The sequence below is a fragment of the Phyllobates terribilis genome, unplaced genomic scaffold (genome assembly GCF_046119375.1).
Source record: "Phyllobates terribilis strain yellow unplaced genomic scaffold, ASM4611937v1 Scaffold_13__5_contigs__length_258822181, whole genome shotgun sequence".
Classification (NCBI taxonomy): domain Eukaryota; kingdom Metazoa; phylum Chordata; class Amphibia; order Anura; family Dendrobatidae; genus Phyllobates; species Phyllobates terribilis.
Window position 1 is genome coordinate 159,227,719 of NW_027362773.1, and position 19,474 is coordinate 159,247,192.

Here is a 19,474-nt window from a genome sequence, read left to right on the forward strand (position 1 = left end):
GAGTGAGGATTTCACCAAGAGGCGCCGTCGTTCCTTTAAGCCGCGGTCACGACTCCTCATTTCTTTTGCCGCTGATCCTCAGAAATGTGAAATCAAGTTTCTGTAAATGAGAAGCCTAAAATAACCCAATGCAGAACTATTCACCCCCCCTTATTACTGGGACTGGTGCCCACCATCACCAGATCTCGTGATCGCTCGATCACCTGGCTCTTTTCAGGAATCGGCTGCAGAGACTGTAGAGCGACATCGCACAGAACAAAGTGAAGTTCACAAGAAGGTGAAGGAAGTTAACGCACAAAAAAGGATTATCCCAGCAAATAATGGCTGATCCGGTCCGGGAGCTGCGCCAGGTGGACGCCAACATCTGCACCTCGGATGTAGGATGAGACGGATGGAGCAGAGCTGACAATCATTTGCAAGGTGTATCTGCTTCTAAACTAAGAGTTATCAACCATCACTGGATCGAGAGTCTTGAGTGTCGTCTTATAAAAAGTGCTGGTCGGACCCTTCTCCAATCAGCCATAGAGTGAGATGGTAAAATCCTGACTGCCCGCAGCTGCCACTAGAGGGAGCCATCTGCCTACAAATGTGTACAGCTCCTATTACACTTACTGGCAGCATTAGAAATGCCATTTAAAGCGACGTCTCCCCTCCCGGGAACTTGAGGAAACTTTTGCAAAGTTTTTTTTTTCCCTCCAAAGAATCTAGAGAATCTCCCTTATTGTGGATGGCTGGTGAGTGCGCATTCTCTGTAGTCCTCTGCTACATCTGACAAGCTCAGCTCTGCTTCATCTGCCGCTTCTTATAATACTCAGTGACATTTATGTTCAGCTCTTTTGGGGAAAAATTACAAGCAAATCAAAGGTCAGAAAGTGACCCCGTTCGGGAGCGAGAAGGATTTCCTCATTTTCTTTACTGGAGTTTCCTGTTAATTTTGTGTTTTTGTTTTGTACGTTCGCACCAGAATAAAAGCCGTCCCCCTGGCATGACCTCGCTTATGGGGATTTATTTTATTTTATTTTTCAGTGACCTATGTTAAAAAAAAATTTCCTTGGGGGGAAAAAATAAATAAATTAAAAAAAAAAAAAAAAAAATATATATATATATATATATATATATATATATATATATATATATATATATATATATATATATATATATATATATATATATATGTATATATATATATATAATATTTTTTTTTTCCTTTTATTTGTATTTGTTTGTAACGATAATGTGAGATGTTTGTAGAGGCGACTTTACACCTTTTACCATCATGTTGCTTTTATGTCCAAATCCTGGGACAATTAATTTCTTAATATATCCCTGTATTGGCCGGGGATTTGTTTTACTGATACAAAGCTCCAAATACCCAGCACAGGTAAAGATTTAAAGACCACCTGCCACCAAAGGTGGCCAAACTTTGGTCTTATTTAATTCCCCTGAGTTTTCCATATATTATTATTAATATTATTCTATTTTTATTTTTTTTTTTACTTTTAAATCCGCTATATGGTTACAGAGATATGGGACCTTTTTATTTGGTGTAAATTTTTGTCAAATGGGTGTGAATCTGCATTATTACCCTGTGAGCCACGCCCACTTGGTAGAGACAATAAAAATGAGCACTAAATAATAAGGTTCCTTCTCTGGATCCAAACGGCGAATAAAAAAATAAATAAATACTCTGGGGAGCAGCAGGAATAAAGTAAAGTCAAAAACTGCTGACATGTTCTCTTTAAGAGAGTGGGCGGGGCTTCGTAGCAGTGGGCGGGGCTTCATAGCGGAACAATGTATTGGTGATTAAGTAATTGCAGGTTCCCTTTATGGGACTAAAAGGAAAAAAAAAAGTTTAAATAAATAATAAAAATGTCTAAAAAAAAAATAACCCCTTTGGGTATCACCGCACCTGTAAAATGAGAACTATTAAAACATTGTTATTAAAACATTATTTAAAAAAATATGATAAAAAAATATATAAAATTGGCATTTATTAATGACCTCGTCTCTGATTCTCCCTTTTCCCAGCACAGAAATGTCTGTGAATTTTGGGAATGGAGTCGTCCGAGCAGATAATCACTAAATCTGCAGTTATTTTTTGGGACGGCTTTGATCCTAATCCAGAGGAGCGCCGGTCACCGGTTCCCCTTGTGATGCGGCGGTCAGGCCGATAATGAGATCTCCGCGGCCGGGTCGTAGGTCGCGGTGGTCAGCGATGTGTTATTAGAGGAGTCGCCATCTTCCCACAATAAAATGCTGAGCGTCTGGGAACACGGTGATGTTTCTGCCGCATGTGAAGTTTTCGTCTCCGGTCACAGAGAAAGACGGAAGTCACCGGAGCTCGGTGACCAGTGACCGATACAGAACCGTCCTGTGACGCCGTGTAGCTGCAATCAGGAGGATTTTGAAAGCTGCTTTGGTTGTGACTGAAGAAGAGCTCACAATCCACAGACAGTGTTTGCTCGGGGCGTCGGGCACTTGTAGGTTCTGGATGTTCGCACCGGGGCCACATTCTGCCGTTTGCTTTTCACACTCGATTGCGCGATTCCTGGTTTAATATTTAACCTGCGCCGCTCTCCTCTGTTTGCTCGTGTCCAGGGGGTCGTCCATAATTGTCTCACAGCGTAATCTGATCCGGACGCTCTTCTCCTTGTCTTATTGGCAGATTCTAGGATGTCGCCAGCGGTGATTTTGGATTTCCCCACCTGACGGTTCCTGGAGGCGCCGCGCTCCTGTCTGCTGGGAGCCATGTTGTGCCGCAGTAAAGCCAAACTGCTGGTCGCTGCCCTGATCCTGCTGTCCGTTGTCACCTGGTTGTATCTGTCTGTGGGCGACACGGGATGTGAGTGTGACGTCTGTCTATCAAATATCTATATGTCATCCTTTGTCCCCCCCCCTCTCTTGTCTCCCCCCCCTCTCTCGTCTCCCCCCCCTCTCTCGTCTCCCCCCCCTCTCTCGTCTCCCCCCCTCTCTCGTCTTCCTCCCCCCCCTCTTCGTCTCCCCCCCCCCCTCTCTTCGCCTTTCTCCCCCCCTCTCTTCGCCTTTCTCCCCCCCCTCTCTTCGCCTTTCTCCCCCCCCCTCTTCGCCTTTCCCCCCCCCTCTCTTCGCCTTTCTCCCCCCCTCTCTTCGCCTTTCCCCCCCCCTCTCTTCGTCTTTCTCCCCCCCCCTCTCTTCGCCTTTCTCCCCCCCCTCTCTTCGCCTTTCTCCCCCCCTCTCTTCGTCTTTCTCCCCCCCCTCTCTTCGTCTTTCTCCCCCCCTCTCTCTTCGTCTTTCTCCCCCCCCTCTCTTCGCCTTTCTCCCCCCCCTCTCTTCGCCTTTCTCCCCCCCCTCTCTTCGCCTTTCTCCCCCCCCTCTCTTCGCCTTTCTCCCCCCCCTCTCTTCGCCTTTCTCCCCCCCCTCTCTTCGCCTTTCTCCCCCCCCTCTCTTCGCCTTTCTCCCCCCCCCTCTTCGCCTTTCTCCCCCCCCCTCTCTTCGCCTTTCTCCCCCCCCTCTCTTCGCCTTTCTCCCCCCCCTCTCTTCGCCTTTCTCCCCCCCCTCTCTTCGCCTTTCTCCCCCCCCCTCTCTTCGTCTTTCTCCCCCCCCCTCTCTTCGTCTTTCTCCCCCCCCTCTCTTCGCCTTTCTCCCCCCCCTCTCTTCGCCTTTCTCCCCCCCCTCTCTTCGTCTTTCTCCCCCCCTCTCTTCGCCTTTCTCCCCCCCCTCTCTTCGCCTTTCTCCCCCCCCTCTCTTCGCCTTTCTCCCCCCCCTCTCTTCGCCTTTCTCCCCCCCCTCTCTTCGCCTTTCTCCCCCCCCTCTCTTCGCCTTTCTCCCCCCCCTCTCTTCGCCTTTCTCCCCCCCCTCTCTTCGCCTTTCTCCCCCCCCTCTCTTCGCCTTTCTCCCCCCCCTCTCTTCGCCTTTCTCCCCCCCCTCTCTTCGTCTTTCTCCCCCCCCTCTCTTCGTCTTTCTCCCCCCCCCTCTCTTCGTCTTTCTCCCCCCCCCTCTCTTCGTCTTTCTCCCCCCCCTCTCTTCGCCTTTCTCCCCCCCTCTCTTCGCCTTTCTCCCCCCCCTCTCTTCGTCTTTCTCCCCCCCCTCTCTTCGTCTTTCTCCCCCCCCTCTCTTCGTCTTTCTCCCCCCCCTCTCTTCGTCTTTCTCCCCCCCCTCTCTTCGTCTTTCTCCCCCCCTCTCTTCGTCTTTCTCCCCCCCCTCTCTTCGTCTTTCTCCCCCCCCTCTCTTCGTCTTTCTCCCCCCCCCTCTCTTCGCCTTCCCCCCCCCTCTTCGTCTTTTCTTTTTTGCTCTTTCTTTACCTTTTTGTATCTTTTATCCTTTTTTTTTTTTTTTTTTACTATCTTTTTGTTGTATCTGTTAGTGAAGGACAGGATGTTTTTTTTTTTTCCTTTTACCTTCTTTTCTTTCTTCCTCACTGTTTTTTTTTTTCACACTCGGATCTCTACCTACCCTGCCTGGTCGTCTCCTGATTTTCCACAGATGTCGGGAGAAAGAAGGATCGGTCCCAATATGGCTGATCCTTTCTTCCTACAGAGTCTTGTGGTTATTTATTCCATTCTCCTCATTGACTAAAAGGGTTTGACCAGTGTTAAAAAATAAGTCTGCTTTCTTTAAAAAAAAAAAAAAAAAAAAACAGCGCCACCCCTGATCATGGGTTGTGTATGGTATTGCTGATCAGCCCCATTCACTTCAGCAGGGCTGATTTTCCATGTTTTTCTCCTGCTCGGCTGTGCTCCACCCTGAATCGCCCATCAGATGTATATACTCATATCACTGATCTGTCATATTCCCTGCTACTTCCATTAGATGGACCATCTCCAGGGGTCTTGACTCCGCAGCTTCCCCCCCGAGCTCCTTCCATGCAAGATCTGGAGATGAAACTGCTGGAAGCCGAGGAGGAGAACCGGAGGCTGCGGCTCCAGCTGGGAGGACTGCGGAGCGAGGACCTGGCGGGAGACAACAGCAGCCGCTGTTCCCAGAGGAGTCTGACCGAGAAATGCGAGGTGAGTGACCTGTGCGATCGCAAAAATATTCACACATTCCTGAGTGAGGAGGCGTCCGGACGGGATATTATTTACCCAACATGAATATTTTTTATAGGGCAGAGATTAGCAACCTGCGGCACTACAACTCCCAGCATGCTCGGTCATGCTGGGAGTTGTACTGTAATAAGGGTCTCATGTATATAGTAAACAAGAAAAGCGCTTTCCCGTCTTGCCCATAGGAGTGCGGTGGGCCTGCTCCTCGGTTGGGCCTGCTCCTCGGTTGGGCCTGCTCCTCGGTCGGGCCTGCTCCTCGGTCGGGCCTGCTCCTCGGTCGGGCCTGCTCCTCGGTCGGGCCTGCTCCTCGGTCGGGCCTGCTCCTCGGTCGGGCCTGCTCCTCGGTCGGGCCTGCTCCTCGGTCGGGCCTGCTCCTCGGTCGGGCCTGCTCCACCTGCTGTCAGTTTACTAGAGGTTCACATGCCATAAGGAGCTATGGTTATAATACCCCTTTAAGTGAAGGTAGCTCAGGCACGTTCAGATAAGCCGAGCGTGCATGTTTATTTCAATAGGAAATGTTCTATCAGATAGTAATCACAGACCAGATTGTTAGTGGAACCAATTGATTACATCTGTGCTTCCTGCAGCCACCACAAGAGGGAGCCGACGAGCTATCTGCATACAGAGGCCTAGTGGTGATTACATGAAGCCGTAATATAATCTTTTCCCTCTATGCATATACAGCTATATTATATATTACCCTGAAAAAAGAGTATGGACCGCACCTCCAAAAACATACATTTGATCTAATGCCTCTTGGCAAAAATATATATAACTGAACATAGTGTAATATTCTGATCAGACTGTATGAAGCCCCCTGCCACGTCACGGCGAACCTCTCAGTGGGTCTTAACGTTTTTTGCCTTAAAGATGACGGCAGCTCAACGCTCATTGGTTCCTTTTGCTTTTTTTTTTTTTAACTTTTCTTACTACGTTCAGATAGAAACAGATGGAGAGAACTTACTGATCCACGGCGGCCGGATGTCACCGTGTAGTGGCCGTTCTCAGTACTGCAGTTCAGATCATATTCACTTTAATAGGACCTGAGCTGCAGTACCAAGGACGGCCACTACACTGTGTATGGAGCTCCGCTGTCCCGCCTCTGCAGCTGCGGGGGCTGATAGCTGCTGAGCGGTGGAGGTGCCGAGTGTCGGACCCTCACCCATCTGATATTGATCACCCATTAAGATTGATTGTTAGTGTAACAGTCCTGGACGACCCCTTTAGACTCCCTGCTCCGATCATACACCTCCAGCCGATCCCCAGGAATGGAGGACGTTCAGCACAGTTCATCATTTATCTGCGGCGGTTCCTCATTAGTTCCTCCTGTCTCTGTCTTTCTCGTAGCTCATTCACGTGGCCATTGTTTGTGCTGGACATAACAGCAGCCGAGACGTCGTGACCCTGGTGAAGTCGATTCTGTTTCACAGGTGGGTGTCATTTGTGTAGCAATAAAGGTCCGATCAGACTGTGTCATGTAGCGTCGGACCTGGGGGGGCCGGTGTGTGACTCATGGGAGGGGAAGGGTCTGGATTGGGCTTCAGCTCTCAGTAAACGCCTGATTAGCCGGCAGGCCCGTATAGTCACCCTCTGGGGCACTGCGGCCACGATTGTACAGATTTGTCTCCTCTTCAGACTCGTTTTCTCATTCTTGTGGTTAATAGTTTGTGGCTTTTACCTACTTTTTATTGTTTTGTTTCTATAGGAGAAACCCGCTTCATTTCCATTTGATCACAGATTCTGTCGCCCAACGCATTTTAGGCCATTTATTCAAAACCTGGATGGTCCCGTCCCTGCAGATCAGCTTCTATAACGCCAGCGACCTCAAGGTGGGTAACGGTGCCATCGGCAGTGGGGGGGGCCACAATACACAGAAGCGGCCGCGATCAGAGTTACTCCGATCCTGGACGTTTAACTGCTCAGATTCCCCGGTCAGAGGCGATTGTGGGGGTCTAAGGAGTTTCTCGGGGGGGATGGGGTGGTCTACAGAGAAATGTCATATGGGGGAAAAGCCTAATAGCTCTCCTCAGTGAGGACAGAAACTCTCTGTAGCGCCTCCTCTGGTCAGACGGGAGAAACTGCAAAGTCGCTTTGCCTGCGATTGTATTGTAAGCAGTTGCCTACAATATATATTTCTACAATCTAATAGTAATATATTATTCCTCGCCATCCTCATCGCATTGTGACCTTCTGGTAAATAGTCCATTATGGTATTTTAGTGCCCGGCCTAGTCTGTCCTCCCCGGTGTTTTTGGTCTCATCTTGTGACTTTGCCTCGTCCATCCTCCCCGGTGTTTTTGGTCTCATCTTGTGACTTTTTCCACAGCCTGAAGTTTCATGGATCCCAAACAAACATTACTCTGGAATCTACGGGCTGCTGAAGCTGACGCTGACCAAGGCGCTGCCCTCCGACCTGTCCAAGGTCATAGTCCTGGACACCGACATAACATTCGCCACGGACATAGCGGAGCTCTGGGCTATATTCAGGAAGTTCACAGGTAACCGGGCCGCGTCCGCCGCGCTGCGTCTACGAGCGTCCATCTTCCCCCGCGGGACTTTACGCCTGTTCTCGTTCCAGGGGAGCAGGTTCTGGGCCTGGTGGAGAATCAGAGCGACTGGTACCTGGGCAACCTGTGGAAGAACCATAAGCCTTGGCCGGCGTTAGGACGCGGATTCAACACAGGTAAACAATCACACTGGGTGAGCGACTACATCCCCATCATCCACTACGATGCCTGATCGGTGACCTTCTTCCTCCAGGGGTCATCTTGCTCCTTCTAGACAAGCTGCGTCAGATTAGCTGGGAGGAGACCTGGCGTCTGACCGCCGAGCGGGAGCTGATGAGTATGCTGAGCACTTCCCTCGCCGACCAGGTGAGACCCGGGCGGGGCGTTTGTAGGACGCCGGGCGTCTCCTCCTGAATGGATGGTGATACTCGTCTCTTCCCATTTAGGATATATTCAATGCGGTTATAAAGAGCGCCCCGTCCCTGGTGTACGAGCTCCCCTGTTACTGGAACGTGCAGCTGTCGGACCACACACGCTCCGAGCAATGCTACAGTGAGCTGGCCGACCTGAAGGTGAGACCCCCCGCTGCCTGATGGCCCCCACATTGCATTATAATCTGCATGAAGCCGGCTCCCCCTAGTGGTGGCTTTAGGCACCATGTTTATGCAAATATGACCTCAGCCCCCCCCCATTCTCCAAATGTGCAGTTAAGGCCAAGTTCACACGGGTCAGATAAATCTGAGGGATCGTTCCTACCCCTGCTTGCTGTCACTTAGTAGGACCCCTCCATGATTATTCCCTGTCCTGGTCCATGTGCTGGGGACACGGGTACAGCTCAGCATAGTGTATGTACCTTGTATCACGTGGTTTGTGTCTGTGACAGCAAGCAGAGATCTTGAAAACTGATTAATACACAAGGCTTAAATATGGTATTCCCATCTCCAAGATCCTATCCCAATATGTAGAAGGTGTAATAATAATATTAGCAAATACCTCCAATTAGAATTGTAGTATAGTTCTTCTGATTCACTATTTCGCTTACCCCATGTGCAGAGCGTTGCACTACCTTAGGTATCCATGGTTACGACCATTAATATAGTGACAGTTAGTTGTTAGTGGTCATAACCATGGATACCTAAGCTACTGCAATGCCCTGCACATGGGGTAAGCGACACAGCTAATCAGGAGAACTATACAACATTTCTAATTAGTTAATGTAATAATAATATTAGCAAATACCCTTCATTTGCTAATAATATTACATCAACTACATATTGGGATAGGATCTTAGAGATAGGAATACCCCTTTTAAAGAAAAATGGCAACTCCATTTTATAGGATTATTCTGAGCAAATTAAGATTACTATAGAAAGAATAAAGTCAGATTTAACAAAAGGCGTCTGTAATCCCCAGACGTGTAGATGTAGGAAGCGCCTGTGATAAAGGCAGAGTTTGTGCTGGAGAGATAAGCGCGGCGGGTTCCCAAGGCCGACAGGACACTGTATTCTCATATATCCGGCCCTTCATAACAATGGACAAGTCTGAGAAGGGGGAGCTGTGATTTAAAGGGATATTACACCTGTGCGGGGGCACTAGAGCCGCTGTCGTGCACCTGGGGAAGAGCTCATTTATATACCTTTTCTCAGGGAGCATTGTCTGGCCACCGAGCCATGAAGAGACTGTGCCCCCTAGACCCTGCCAATCCGTACCATGGTCTGCCCTGATGAGGGGCACAAACCCCTGAAACGGGTCTCTTCCTTTCAGAGGCGACTCTGGTTTGTGCAAATATTCCTGGTCGTGTTACACGGCTCATTAAAGGGTCAAATATTGGCTTATAAGACATCTGCCTCCTACAGGTGGCGCTATCCCCTGGAGCGGAGCCAATTTCAGGTCTAGAAGTCTCCGTAAATCAGCTAATGACCCCCACAAGGGGAAGCAGCGGCCCCCCTACAACGGCTTATTGCATCTCTTTTGTGACATACATTCAGATTCCTTTAGTCTGGGATCGCCATTTTTGTACTGGATTAAAGAAATGCCCTTGATCAGGAATTTCCAATCCAATTCAGTGCTGTGCCAGATTATCAGATTTTCTGGATTATCAGGTGCAAAATTAAAGGAATTTCGTACAGGAGTCTGTTTTTTATTTAAATGAAGTTCTTGAGTACTCGTGTGTTGGGGGAGGGGAGGTTACATTGGCCGCGGATATTCAGTCGACGCTCTTCATGTGACATTTCCCTCCCGCCTGCAGGTGATTCACTGGAATTCCCCCCATAAACTTCGTGTCAAGAACAAACATGTGGAATTGTTCCGGACCCTTTATCTCACTTTTCTGGAGTACGATGGAAGCCTCCTGCGCAGGGAGCTGATTGGCTGCCCGAGCGACAAGGAGCAAGAGGTGAGGACGGTGCGGACGGAGAGAGACATGGCGGCGGTTGTACTTGTAGCCGCTTAGGTCACACCAGTAGCTTCGTCTGTCGTACCCGCAGAGGCGGCGATCATACCCGTAGTGGCGTCTGTCACGCACATAGCGGCAGCGGTCACACCCGTACAGGCGGCTCTCATACCCATAGTGGCGTCTGTCACGCACATAGCGGCAGCGGTCACACCCGTACAGGCGGCTCTCGTACCCGCAGAGGCGGCGATCATACCCGTAGTGGCGTCTGTCACGCACATAGCGGCAGCGGTCACACCCGTACAGGCGGCTCTCGTACCCGCAGAGGCGGCGATCATACCCGTAGTGGCGTCTGTCACGCACATAGCGGCAGCGGTCACACCCGTACAGGCGGCTCTCGTACCCGCAGAGGCGGCGATCATACCCGTAGTGGCGTCTGTCACGCACATAGCGGCAGCGGTCACACCCGTACAGGCGGCTCTCATACCCGTAGTGGCGTCTGTCACGCACATAGCGGCAGCGGTCACACCCGTACAGGCGGCTCTCGTACCCGCAGAGGCGGCGATCATACCCGTAGTGGCGTCTGTCATGCACGTAGCGGCAGCGGTCACACCCGTACAGGCGGCGATCATACCCGTAGTGGCGTCTGTCACGCACGTAGCGGCAGCGGTCACACCCATACAGGCGTCTCTCGTACCCGCAGAGGCGGCGATCATACCCGTAGTGGCGTCTGTCACGCATGTAGCAGCAGCGGTCACACCCGTACAGGCGGCGATCGTACCCGCAGAGGCGGCGATCATACCCGTAGTGGCGTCTGTCACGCATGTAGCAGCAGCGGTCACACCCGTACAGGCGGCGATCGTACCCGTAGTGGCGTCTGTCACGCATGTAGCGGCAGCGGTCACACCCGTACAGGCGGCTCTCGTACCCGTAGTGGCGTCTGTCACGCATGTAGCGGCAGCGGTCACACCCGTACAGGCGTCTGTCATGCACGTAGCGGCAGCGGTCACACCTGTACAGGCGGCTCTCGTACCCGCAGAGGTGGCAATCATACCCGTAGTGGCGTCTGTCATGCACGTAGTGGCAGCGGTCACACCCGTACAGGCGGCGATCATACCCATAGTGGCGTCTGTCACGCACGTAGCGGCTGCGGTCACACCCGTACAGGCGGCTCTCGTACCCACAGAGGTGGCGATCATACCCGTAGTGGCGTCTGTCACGCACGTAGCGGCTGCGGTCACACCCGTACAGGCGGCGATCGTACCCGTAGTGGCGTCTGTCATGCACGTAGAGGCGGCGATCGTACCCGTAGTGGCGTCTGTCATGCACGTAGCGGCAGCGGTCACACCCGTACAGGCGGCGATCATACCCGTAGTGGCGTCTATCATGCACGTAGCGGCAGCGGTCACACCTGTACAGGCGGCTCTCGTACCCGTAATGGCGGCGATCATACCCGTAGTGGCGTCTGTCATGCACGTAGCGGCAGCGGTCACACCCGTACAGGCGGCTCTCGTACCCGTAGTGGCGTCTGTCATGCACGTAGCGGCAGCGGTCACACCCGTACAGGCGGCTCTCGTACCCATAGTGGCGTCTGTCATGCACGTAGCGGCAGCGGTCACATCTGTACAGGCGGCTCTCGTACCCGTAGTGGCGTCTGTCACGCATGTAGCGGCAGCGGTCACACCCGTACAGGCGTCTGTCATGCACGTAGCGGCAGCGGTCACACCTGTACAGGCGGCTCTCGTACCCGTAGTGGCGGCGATCATACCCGTAGTGGCGTCTGTCATGCACGTAGCGGCAGCGGTCACACCCGTACAGGCGGCTCTCGTACCCGTAGTGGCGTCTGTCATGCACGTAGCGGCAGCGGTCACACCCGTACAGGCGGCTCTCGTACCCATAGTGGCGCCTGTCATGCACGTAGCGGCAGCGGTCACATCTGTACAGGCGGCTCTCGTACCCGTAGTGGCGTCTGTCATGCACATAGCGGCAGCGGTCACACCCGTACAGGCGGCGATCATACCCGTAGTGGCGTCTGTCATGCACGTAGCGGCAGCGGTCACACCCGTACAGGCGGCGATCATACCCGTAGTGGCGTCTATCATGCACGTAGCGGCAGCGGTCACACCTGTACAGGCGGCTCTCGTACCCGTAGTGGCGGCGATCATACCCGTAGTGGCGTCTGTCATGCACGTAGCGGCAGCGGTCACACCCGTACAGGCGGCTCTCGTACCCGTAGTGGCGTCTGTCATGCACGTAGAGGCAGCGGTCACACCCGTACAGGCGGCTCTCGTACCCGCAGAGGTGGCGATCATACCCGTAGTGGCGTCTGTCACGCACGTAGCGGCTGCGGTCACACCCGTACAGGCGGCTCTCGTACCCGCAGAGGTGGCGATCATACCCGTAGTGGCACCTGTCACGCACTTAGCGGCTGCGGTCACACCCGCAGAGGCGGCGATCATACCCGTAGTGGCGTCTGTCATGCACGTAGCGGCAGCGGTCACACCCGTACAGGCGGCGATCATACCCGTAGTGGCGTCTGTCACGCACGTAGCGGCAGCGGTCACACCCATACAGGCGTCTCTCGTACCCGCAGAGGCGGCGATCGTACCCGTAGTGGCGTCTGTCACGCATGTAGCAGCAGCGGTCACACCCGTACAGGCGTCTGTCATGCACGTAGCGGCAGCGGTCACACCTGTACAGGCGGCTCTCGTACCCGCAGAGGTGGCGATCATACCCGTAGTGGCGTCTGTCATGCACGTAGTGGCAGCGGTCACACCCGTACAGGCGGCGATCATACCCGCAGAGGTGTCGATCATACCCGTAGTGGCGTCTGTCACGTACGTAGCGGCTGCGGTCACACCCGTACAGGCGGCGATCGTACCCGTAGTGGCGTCTGTCATGCACGTAGCGGCAGCGGTCACACCCGTACAGGCGGCGATCATACCCGTAGTGGCGTCTATCATGCACGTAGCGGCAGCGGTCACACCTGTACAGGTGGCTCTCGTACCCGTAGTGGCGTCTGTCATGCACGTAGCGGCAGCGGTCACACCCGTACAGGCGGCTCTCGTACCCGCAGAGAAGGTTGCCCCCCGTACTCTGATCACTTGCCCCTCGCTCCAGCATGGTTGATGACTTCTCGTGGAGGTCATGAGCAGATCCGTTTGGCTTGTGCACCACGGGAAACATTATGGGGAACTTGATATTTGGGCCAAACGGTTGTGGGCGACGAGCCGATTGGAGGGTGACATCACTTTCCCCCAGTTGTATCACGTCACAATGAATACTATGATTATAGATCTAGTACAAGAAAACTTGTTACTTGCTGCATCCGGACACCTTGTAAATAACATTTTCTTATATCCTTTCTGTATTAATCTTTCATGGTTTTCAAGATCTCTGCTTGTTCTCATCCAGTGGGAACCTTCTTTGTTACTTCCTTTGGATACAAATCCATCCTGGTCATGTAACGATGAGGGACTGATAATTCTACGAGCCGCGCCATTGTGATCATCACCAGTGAGAGCGAAAAATGAAGGTTACTATTTAATGACAGCAAGCAGAGATTTTGAAGATCATGAGGAATTGATATATAAGTATATTGGAAAATTGGAGAACTTATCTCTTACACAAAGTATTCCCTTTGTTATGAGCTTCGTCTTACTATGAGTTGGGCCTAATGACATACAGAATGGGAGGAATAGAGCTAAGCAACAGTACATGTGAAAAAGACTTGGGTATACTAATAGATCATAGACTGAACATGAGTCAACAGTGTGATGCAGCAGCAAAAAGGCAAATACAATTCTGGGATGTATTAACAGAAGCATACAGTCTAGATCACGTGAAGTCATTATCGGTCTTTACTCCTCTTTGGTCAGACCTCATCTGGAATACTGTGTACAGTTTTGAGCGCCACATTTTAAAAAAGACCTCGACAAACTGGAGCAAGTTCAGAGAAGAGCGACCAGAATGTGACTGGTCTGCAAACCATGTCCTATGAGGAACGGTTGCAGGATTTGGGAATGTTTAGCTGCAAAAAAGAAGACTGAGAGGAGACTTAATAGCCGTCTACAAATATCTCAAGGGCTGTCACATTGTAGAAGGATCATCCTTATTCTCATTTGCACAAGGAAAGACTAGAAGCAATGGGATGAAACTAAATGGGAGGAGACACAGATTAGATATTAGAAAAAACTTTTTGACAGTGAGGAGATCAATGAGTGGAACAGGCTGCCACGAGACAAGGTGAGTTCCCCTTCAATGGAAACAGCGGCTGGACAGATATCTGTCTGAGATGGTTTAGTGAATCCTGCTTTGAGCCGGGGGTTGGACACCAGGACCCTGGAGGTCCCTTCCAACTCTAACATTCTATGATTCTATGACATGCTCTGCTACCTCTGCCGCCTGTTGCTCTGCTACCTCCTGTTGCTCTGCTACTCTATCATATGGTCTTTTTACATTGCTCACAGGAGGTCTTGGATCAGCTGGATGAGGAAGATATTTGCTATGATTTCCGCAGAGAACGTCTTGCGTCCCACCGCGTTCACCTTTCCTTCCTCCCACACCAAATCTTACCAGAAGACCCCACGGACGTGACACTGGTGGCGCAGCTGTCTATGGACCGGTGAGTGTTGATCACTGCGCTGCCCGGACCTGGCGGTGCAGGAGGAGCGCTAAGTGTTGGTATTTTCCAGGCTGCAGATGCTGGAGTTGATTTGCAGACACTGGGAAGGTCCGGTCAGCCTGGCGTTGTACCTGTCGGATGCAGAAGCTCAGCAGTTCTTGCGTTACGCTCAGGCCTCTGAGGTTTTGCAATCTCGGACCAATATTGGCTACCACGTAGTCTACAAGGAAGGGCAGCTGTACCCCGTGAACCTCCTCCGAAATGTGGCCCTTAGGAACGCACAGACGCTATATGTCTTCTTGTCTGACATTGACTTCCTTCCCATGTATGGACTGTATGAAAGCCTGAGGTTAGTAACGGACGGGTGTTATCGTGGGGGTCTGACCACATGGACCACCATCATCCCTACAATGTGGCCACGCTGCTGCCCCCATATCCATCATCATAGGGATACACAAGCAGCGATGGGCGAGAGCTCAGACATTTTAACATCTGCCATATCTTTAGGCCTGACCCCCACAGAAAACACATTTAACTCTTAGTCAGTCGTGATGCCATACATGAGTCTTGTAAAATAATTTACTAATATTTTAAAGAGGTGGTCCTGTTGTAGACAACCTCTTTAAATATGAGCGATTCACAACAATCAATAACTGCTATGAGTTCAGCTCCTGAGATCCCTGATTTATGCTGGAGGAATCCTCAGCAAGTCGAATGGAGACCACTAATCTGAGCCAGTCAGTCCAGTCGAGAACTGCTGCTCATTAGGGACTAGCCCCTTAAGTTGTCAGTACAGCTAAATACTGGGGGGTGTCCTAATGGTATAAACCCTTTTATCCTTTCCTGACCACCCTCAGGCTTTAATGCTCTGACAGTCTGTAAGTAGCAGGTCAGGTATCCGATATCAGCGTCAGGCGGGGAAACTAATGAGAAGGCAGATGCGGTTTATCACCGATTCTGTCTTTTCTTTCGTAGCATTGAGCTGTATATAGTGGATAGAAGCAGCAAAGACCACACTTTTATTGCACCCCCACAATCTTCGGGTTTAGCAGATCCAGATCCGTTCCGCCGGTTGACGTCTGTTACTGTAGAAGATTTTACAGGTTAAAAAAAAATTAACAACACAAATAAAACGTCAGCGTCCCCCAATGGACTGCACTTTGCAGAGTGAGATCCGCGTCCATGGGCCCCAGTACAAGACCTTCCTGTAGAGGGCGCTGCACAGAACGCTTCCAGTCGCACAGGCCGCTGACCCGTGCATGGGCTTCTGTCCTCACAGCAGTATTTTTCTACTTTGTTCTTAGGAAATCCATAATTCAGGAAGATATGGCCGACACTCAGAAAGCGCTCATAGTCCCAGCGTTTGAAACGCTACGTTACCGTCTGTCCTTCCCTAAATCCAAAGCAGAGCTGCTCTCCATGCTGGATATGGGGGCGCTCTACACCTTCCGGTAAGATCTTATAGGAGCCCAGCGCAGTTGTTGGGGGGGTTTCTGGTAACAAGCTTATGTATATTTTTCCAAGAACAACCAGCAGAATAGTGAGTGCAGCTCTGGAGTATAATACAGGAGGTAACTCAGGATCAGTAATGTAATGTATGTACACAGTGACTGCACCAGCAGAATAGTGAGTGCAGCTCTGGAGTATAATACAGGATGTAACTCAGGATCAGTAATGTAATGCATGTACACAGTGACTGCACCAGCAGAATAGTGAGTGCAGCTCTGGGGTATAATACAGGATGTAACTCAGGATCAGTAATGTAATGTATGTGCACAGTGACTGCACCAGCAGAATAGTGAGTGCAGCTCTGGAGTATAATACAGGATGTAACTCAGGATCAGTAATGTATGTACACAGTGACTGCACCAGCAGAATAGTGAGTGCAGCTCTGGGGTATAATACAGGATGTAACTCAGGATCAGTAATGTAATGTATGTACACAGTGACTGCACCAGCAGAATAGTGAGTGCAGCTCTGGAGTATAATACAGGATGTAACTCAGGATCAGTAATGTAATGTATGTACACAGTGACTGCACCAGCAGAATAGTGAGTGCAGCTCTGGAGTATAATACAGGAGGTAACTCAGGATCAGTAATGTAATGTATGTACTCAGTGACTGCACCAGCAGAATAGTGAGTGCAGCTCTGGAGTATAATACAGGAGGTAACTCAGGATCAGTAATGTAATGTATGTACACAGTGACTGCACCAGCAGAATAGTGAGTGCAGCTCTGGAGTATAATACAGGATGTAACACAGGATCAGTAATGTAATGTATGTACACAGTGACTGCACCAGCAGAATAGTGAGTGTAGCTCTGGAGTATAATACAGGATGTAACTCAGGATCAGTAATGTATGTACACAGTGACTGCACCAGCAGAATAGTGAGTGCAGCTCTGGAGTATAATACAGGGTGTAACTCAGGATCAGTAATGTAATGTAATGTAATGTATGTACACAGTGACTCCACCAGCAGAATAGTGAGTGCAGCTCTGGGGTATAATACAGGATGTAACTCAGGATCAGTAATGTAATGTATGTACACAGTGACTGCACCAGCAGAATAGTGAGTGCAGCTCTGGAGTATAATACAGGATGTAACTCAGGATCAGTAATGTAATGTATGTACACAGTGACTGCACCAGCAGAATAGTGAGTGCAGCTCTGGAGGATAATACAGGATGTAACTCAGGATCAGTAATGTAACGTATGTACACAGTGACTGCACCAGCAGAATAGTGAGTGCAGCTCTGGAGTATAATACAAGATGTAACTCAGGATCAGTGATGTAATGTATGTACACAGTGACTACACCAGCAGAATAGTGAGTGCAGCTCTGGAGTATAATACAGGAGGTAACTCAGGATCAGTGATGTAATGTATGTACACAGTGACTACACCAGCAGAATAGTGAGTGCAGCTCTGGAGTATAATACAGGAGGTAACTCAGGATCAGTAATGTAATGTATGTACACAGTGACTGCACCAGCAGAATAGTGAGTGCAGCTCTGGAGTATAATACAGGAGGTAACTCAGGATCAGTAATGTAATGTATGTACACAGTGACTGCACCAGCAGAATAGTGAGTGCAGCTCTGGAGTATAATACAGGAGGTAACTCAGGATCAGTAATGTATGTACACAGTGCCTGCACCAGAATAGTGAGTGCAGCTCTGGGGTATAATACAGGATGTAACTCAGGATCAGTAATGTAATGTATGTACACAGTGACTGCACCAGCAGAATAGTGAGTGCAGCTCTGGAGTATAATACAGGATGTAACTCAGGATCAGTAATGTGATGCATGTACACAGTGACTGCACCAGCAGAATAGTGAGTGCAGCTCTGGAGTATAATACAGGATGTAACTCAGGATCAGTAATGTATGTACACAGTGACTGCACCAGCAGAATAGTGAGTGCAGCTCTGGAGTATAATACAGGATGTAACTCAGGATCAGTAATGTAATGTATGTACACAGTGACTGCTCCAGCAGAATAGTGAGTGCAGCTCTGGAGTATAATACAGGATGTAACTCAGGATCAGTAATGTATGTACACAGTGCCTGCACCAGCAGAATAGTGAGTGCAGCTCTGGAGTATAATACAGGATGTAACTCAGGATCAGTAATGTAATGTATGTACACAGTGACTGCACCAGCAGAATAGTGAGTGCAGCTCTGGAGTATAATACAGGATGTAACTCAGGATCAGTAATGTAATGTATGTACACAGTGACTGCACCAGCAGAATAGTGAGTGCAGCTCTGGAGTATAATACAGGATGTAACTCAGGATCAGTAATGTAATGTATGTACACAGTGACTGCACCAGCAGAATAGTGAGTGCAGCTCTGGAGTATAATACAGGAGGTAACTCAGGATCAGTAATGTATGTACACAGTGCCTGCACCAGAATAGTGAGTGCAGCTCTGGGGTATAATACAGGATGTAACTCAGGATCAGTAATGTAATGTATGTACACAGTGACTGCACCAGCAGAATAGTGAGTGCAGCTCTGGGGTATAATACAGGATGTAACTCAGGATCAGTAATGTGATGCATGTACACAGTGACTGCACCAGCAGAATAGTGAGTGCAGCTCTGGGGTATAATACAGGATGTAACTCAGGATCAGTAATGTAATGTATGTACACAGTGACTGCACCAGCAGAATAGTGAGTGCAGCTCTGGAGTATAATACAGGATGTAACTCAGGATCAGTAATGTATGTACACAGTGACTGCACCAGCAGAATAGTGAGTGCAGCTCTGGGGTATAATACAGGATGTAACTCAGGATCAGTAATGTAATGTATGTACACAGTGACTGCACCAGCAGAATAGTGAGTGCAGCTCTGGAGTATAATACAGGATGTAACTCAGGATCAGTAATGTATGTACACAGTGACTGCACCAGCAGAATAGTGAGTGCAGCTCTGGGGTATAATACAGGATGTAACTCAGGATCAGTAATGTAATGTATGTACACAGTGACTGCACCAGCAGAATAGTGAGTGCAGCTCTGGGGTATAATACAGGAGATAACTCAGGATCAGTAATGTAATGTATGTACAAGAGTGAGTGCAGCTCTGGAGTATAATACAGGATGTAACTCAGGATCAGTGATGTAATGTATGTACACAGTGACTACACCAGCAGAATAGTGAGTGCAGCTCTGAAGTATAATACAGGAGGTAACTCAGGATCAGTAATGTAATGTATGTACACAGTGACTGCACCAGCAGAATAGTGACTGCAGCTCTGGAGTATAATACAGGATGTAACTCAGGATCAGTAATGTAATGTATGTACACAGTGACTGCACCAGCAGAATAGTGAGTGCAGCTCTGGAGTATAATACAGGATGTAACTCAGGATCAGTAATGTGATGCATGTACACAGTGACTGCACCAGCAGAATAGTGAGT

At 49.9% G+C, this 19,474-nt stretch overlaps 1 protein-coding gene and 1 long non-coding RNA gene across 7 annotated transcripts in view; one reads left to right on the forward strand and one right to left on the reverse strand.

Annotated features, from left to right (window-relative positions):
- LARGE2 (LARGE xylosyl- and glucuronyltransferase 2) overlaps window positions 1-19,474 on the forward strand; it is a 76,125-nt gene that overhangs the window by 28,617 nt on the left and 28,034 nt on the right. For 5 of the 6 annotated variants that reach the window (XR_012252792.1, XM_073658848.1, XM_073658850.1 and 2 more), the window contains 12 exons: window positions 2,666-2,842; window positions 4,789-4,985; window positions 6,369-6,451; window positions 6,727-6,850; window positions 7,347-7,518; window positions 7,599-7,703; window positions 7,781-7,893; window positions 7,974-8,099; window positions 9,776-9,922; window positions 14,389-14,543; window positions 14,614-14,892; window positions 15,848-15,994. Coding sequence is in view for 5 of the 6 variants with exons in the window: in XM_073658848.1 (XP_073514949.1) it covers window positions 2,749-2,842; window positions 4,789-4,985; window positions 6,369-6,451; window positions 6,727-6,850; window positions 7,347-7,518; window positions 7,599-7,703; window positions 7,781-7,893; window positions 7,974-8,099; window positions 9,776-9,922; window positions 14,389-14,543; window positions 14,614-14,892; window positions 15,848-15,994 (1,742 nt within the window). In the remaining variant the exon portion in view is untranslated. The remainder of the gene's footprint in view (window positions 1-2,665; window positions 2,843-4,788; window positions 4,986-6,368; window positions 6,452-6,726; window positions 6,851-7,346; window positions 7,519-7,598; window positions 7,704-7,780; window positions 7,894-7,973; window positions 8,100-9,775; window positions 9,923-14,388; window positions 14,544-14,613; window positions 14,893-15,847; window positions 15,995-19,474) is intronic. The other variant, XM_073658852.1, reaches the window with a different exon arrangement.
- The window catches only part of LOC141174149 (uncharacterized), a 53,731-nt gene that overhangs the window by 20,564 nt on the left and 13,693 nt on the right, over window positions 1-19,474 (reverse strand). The window lies entirely within an intron of this gene.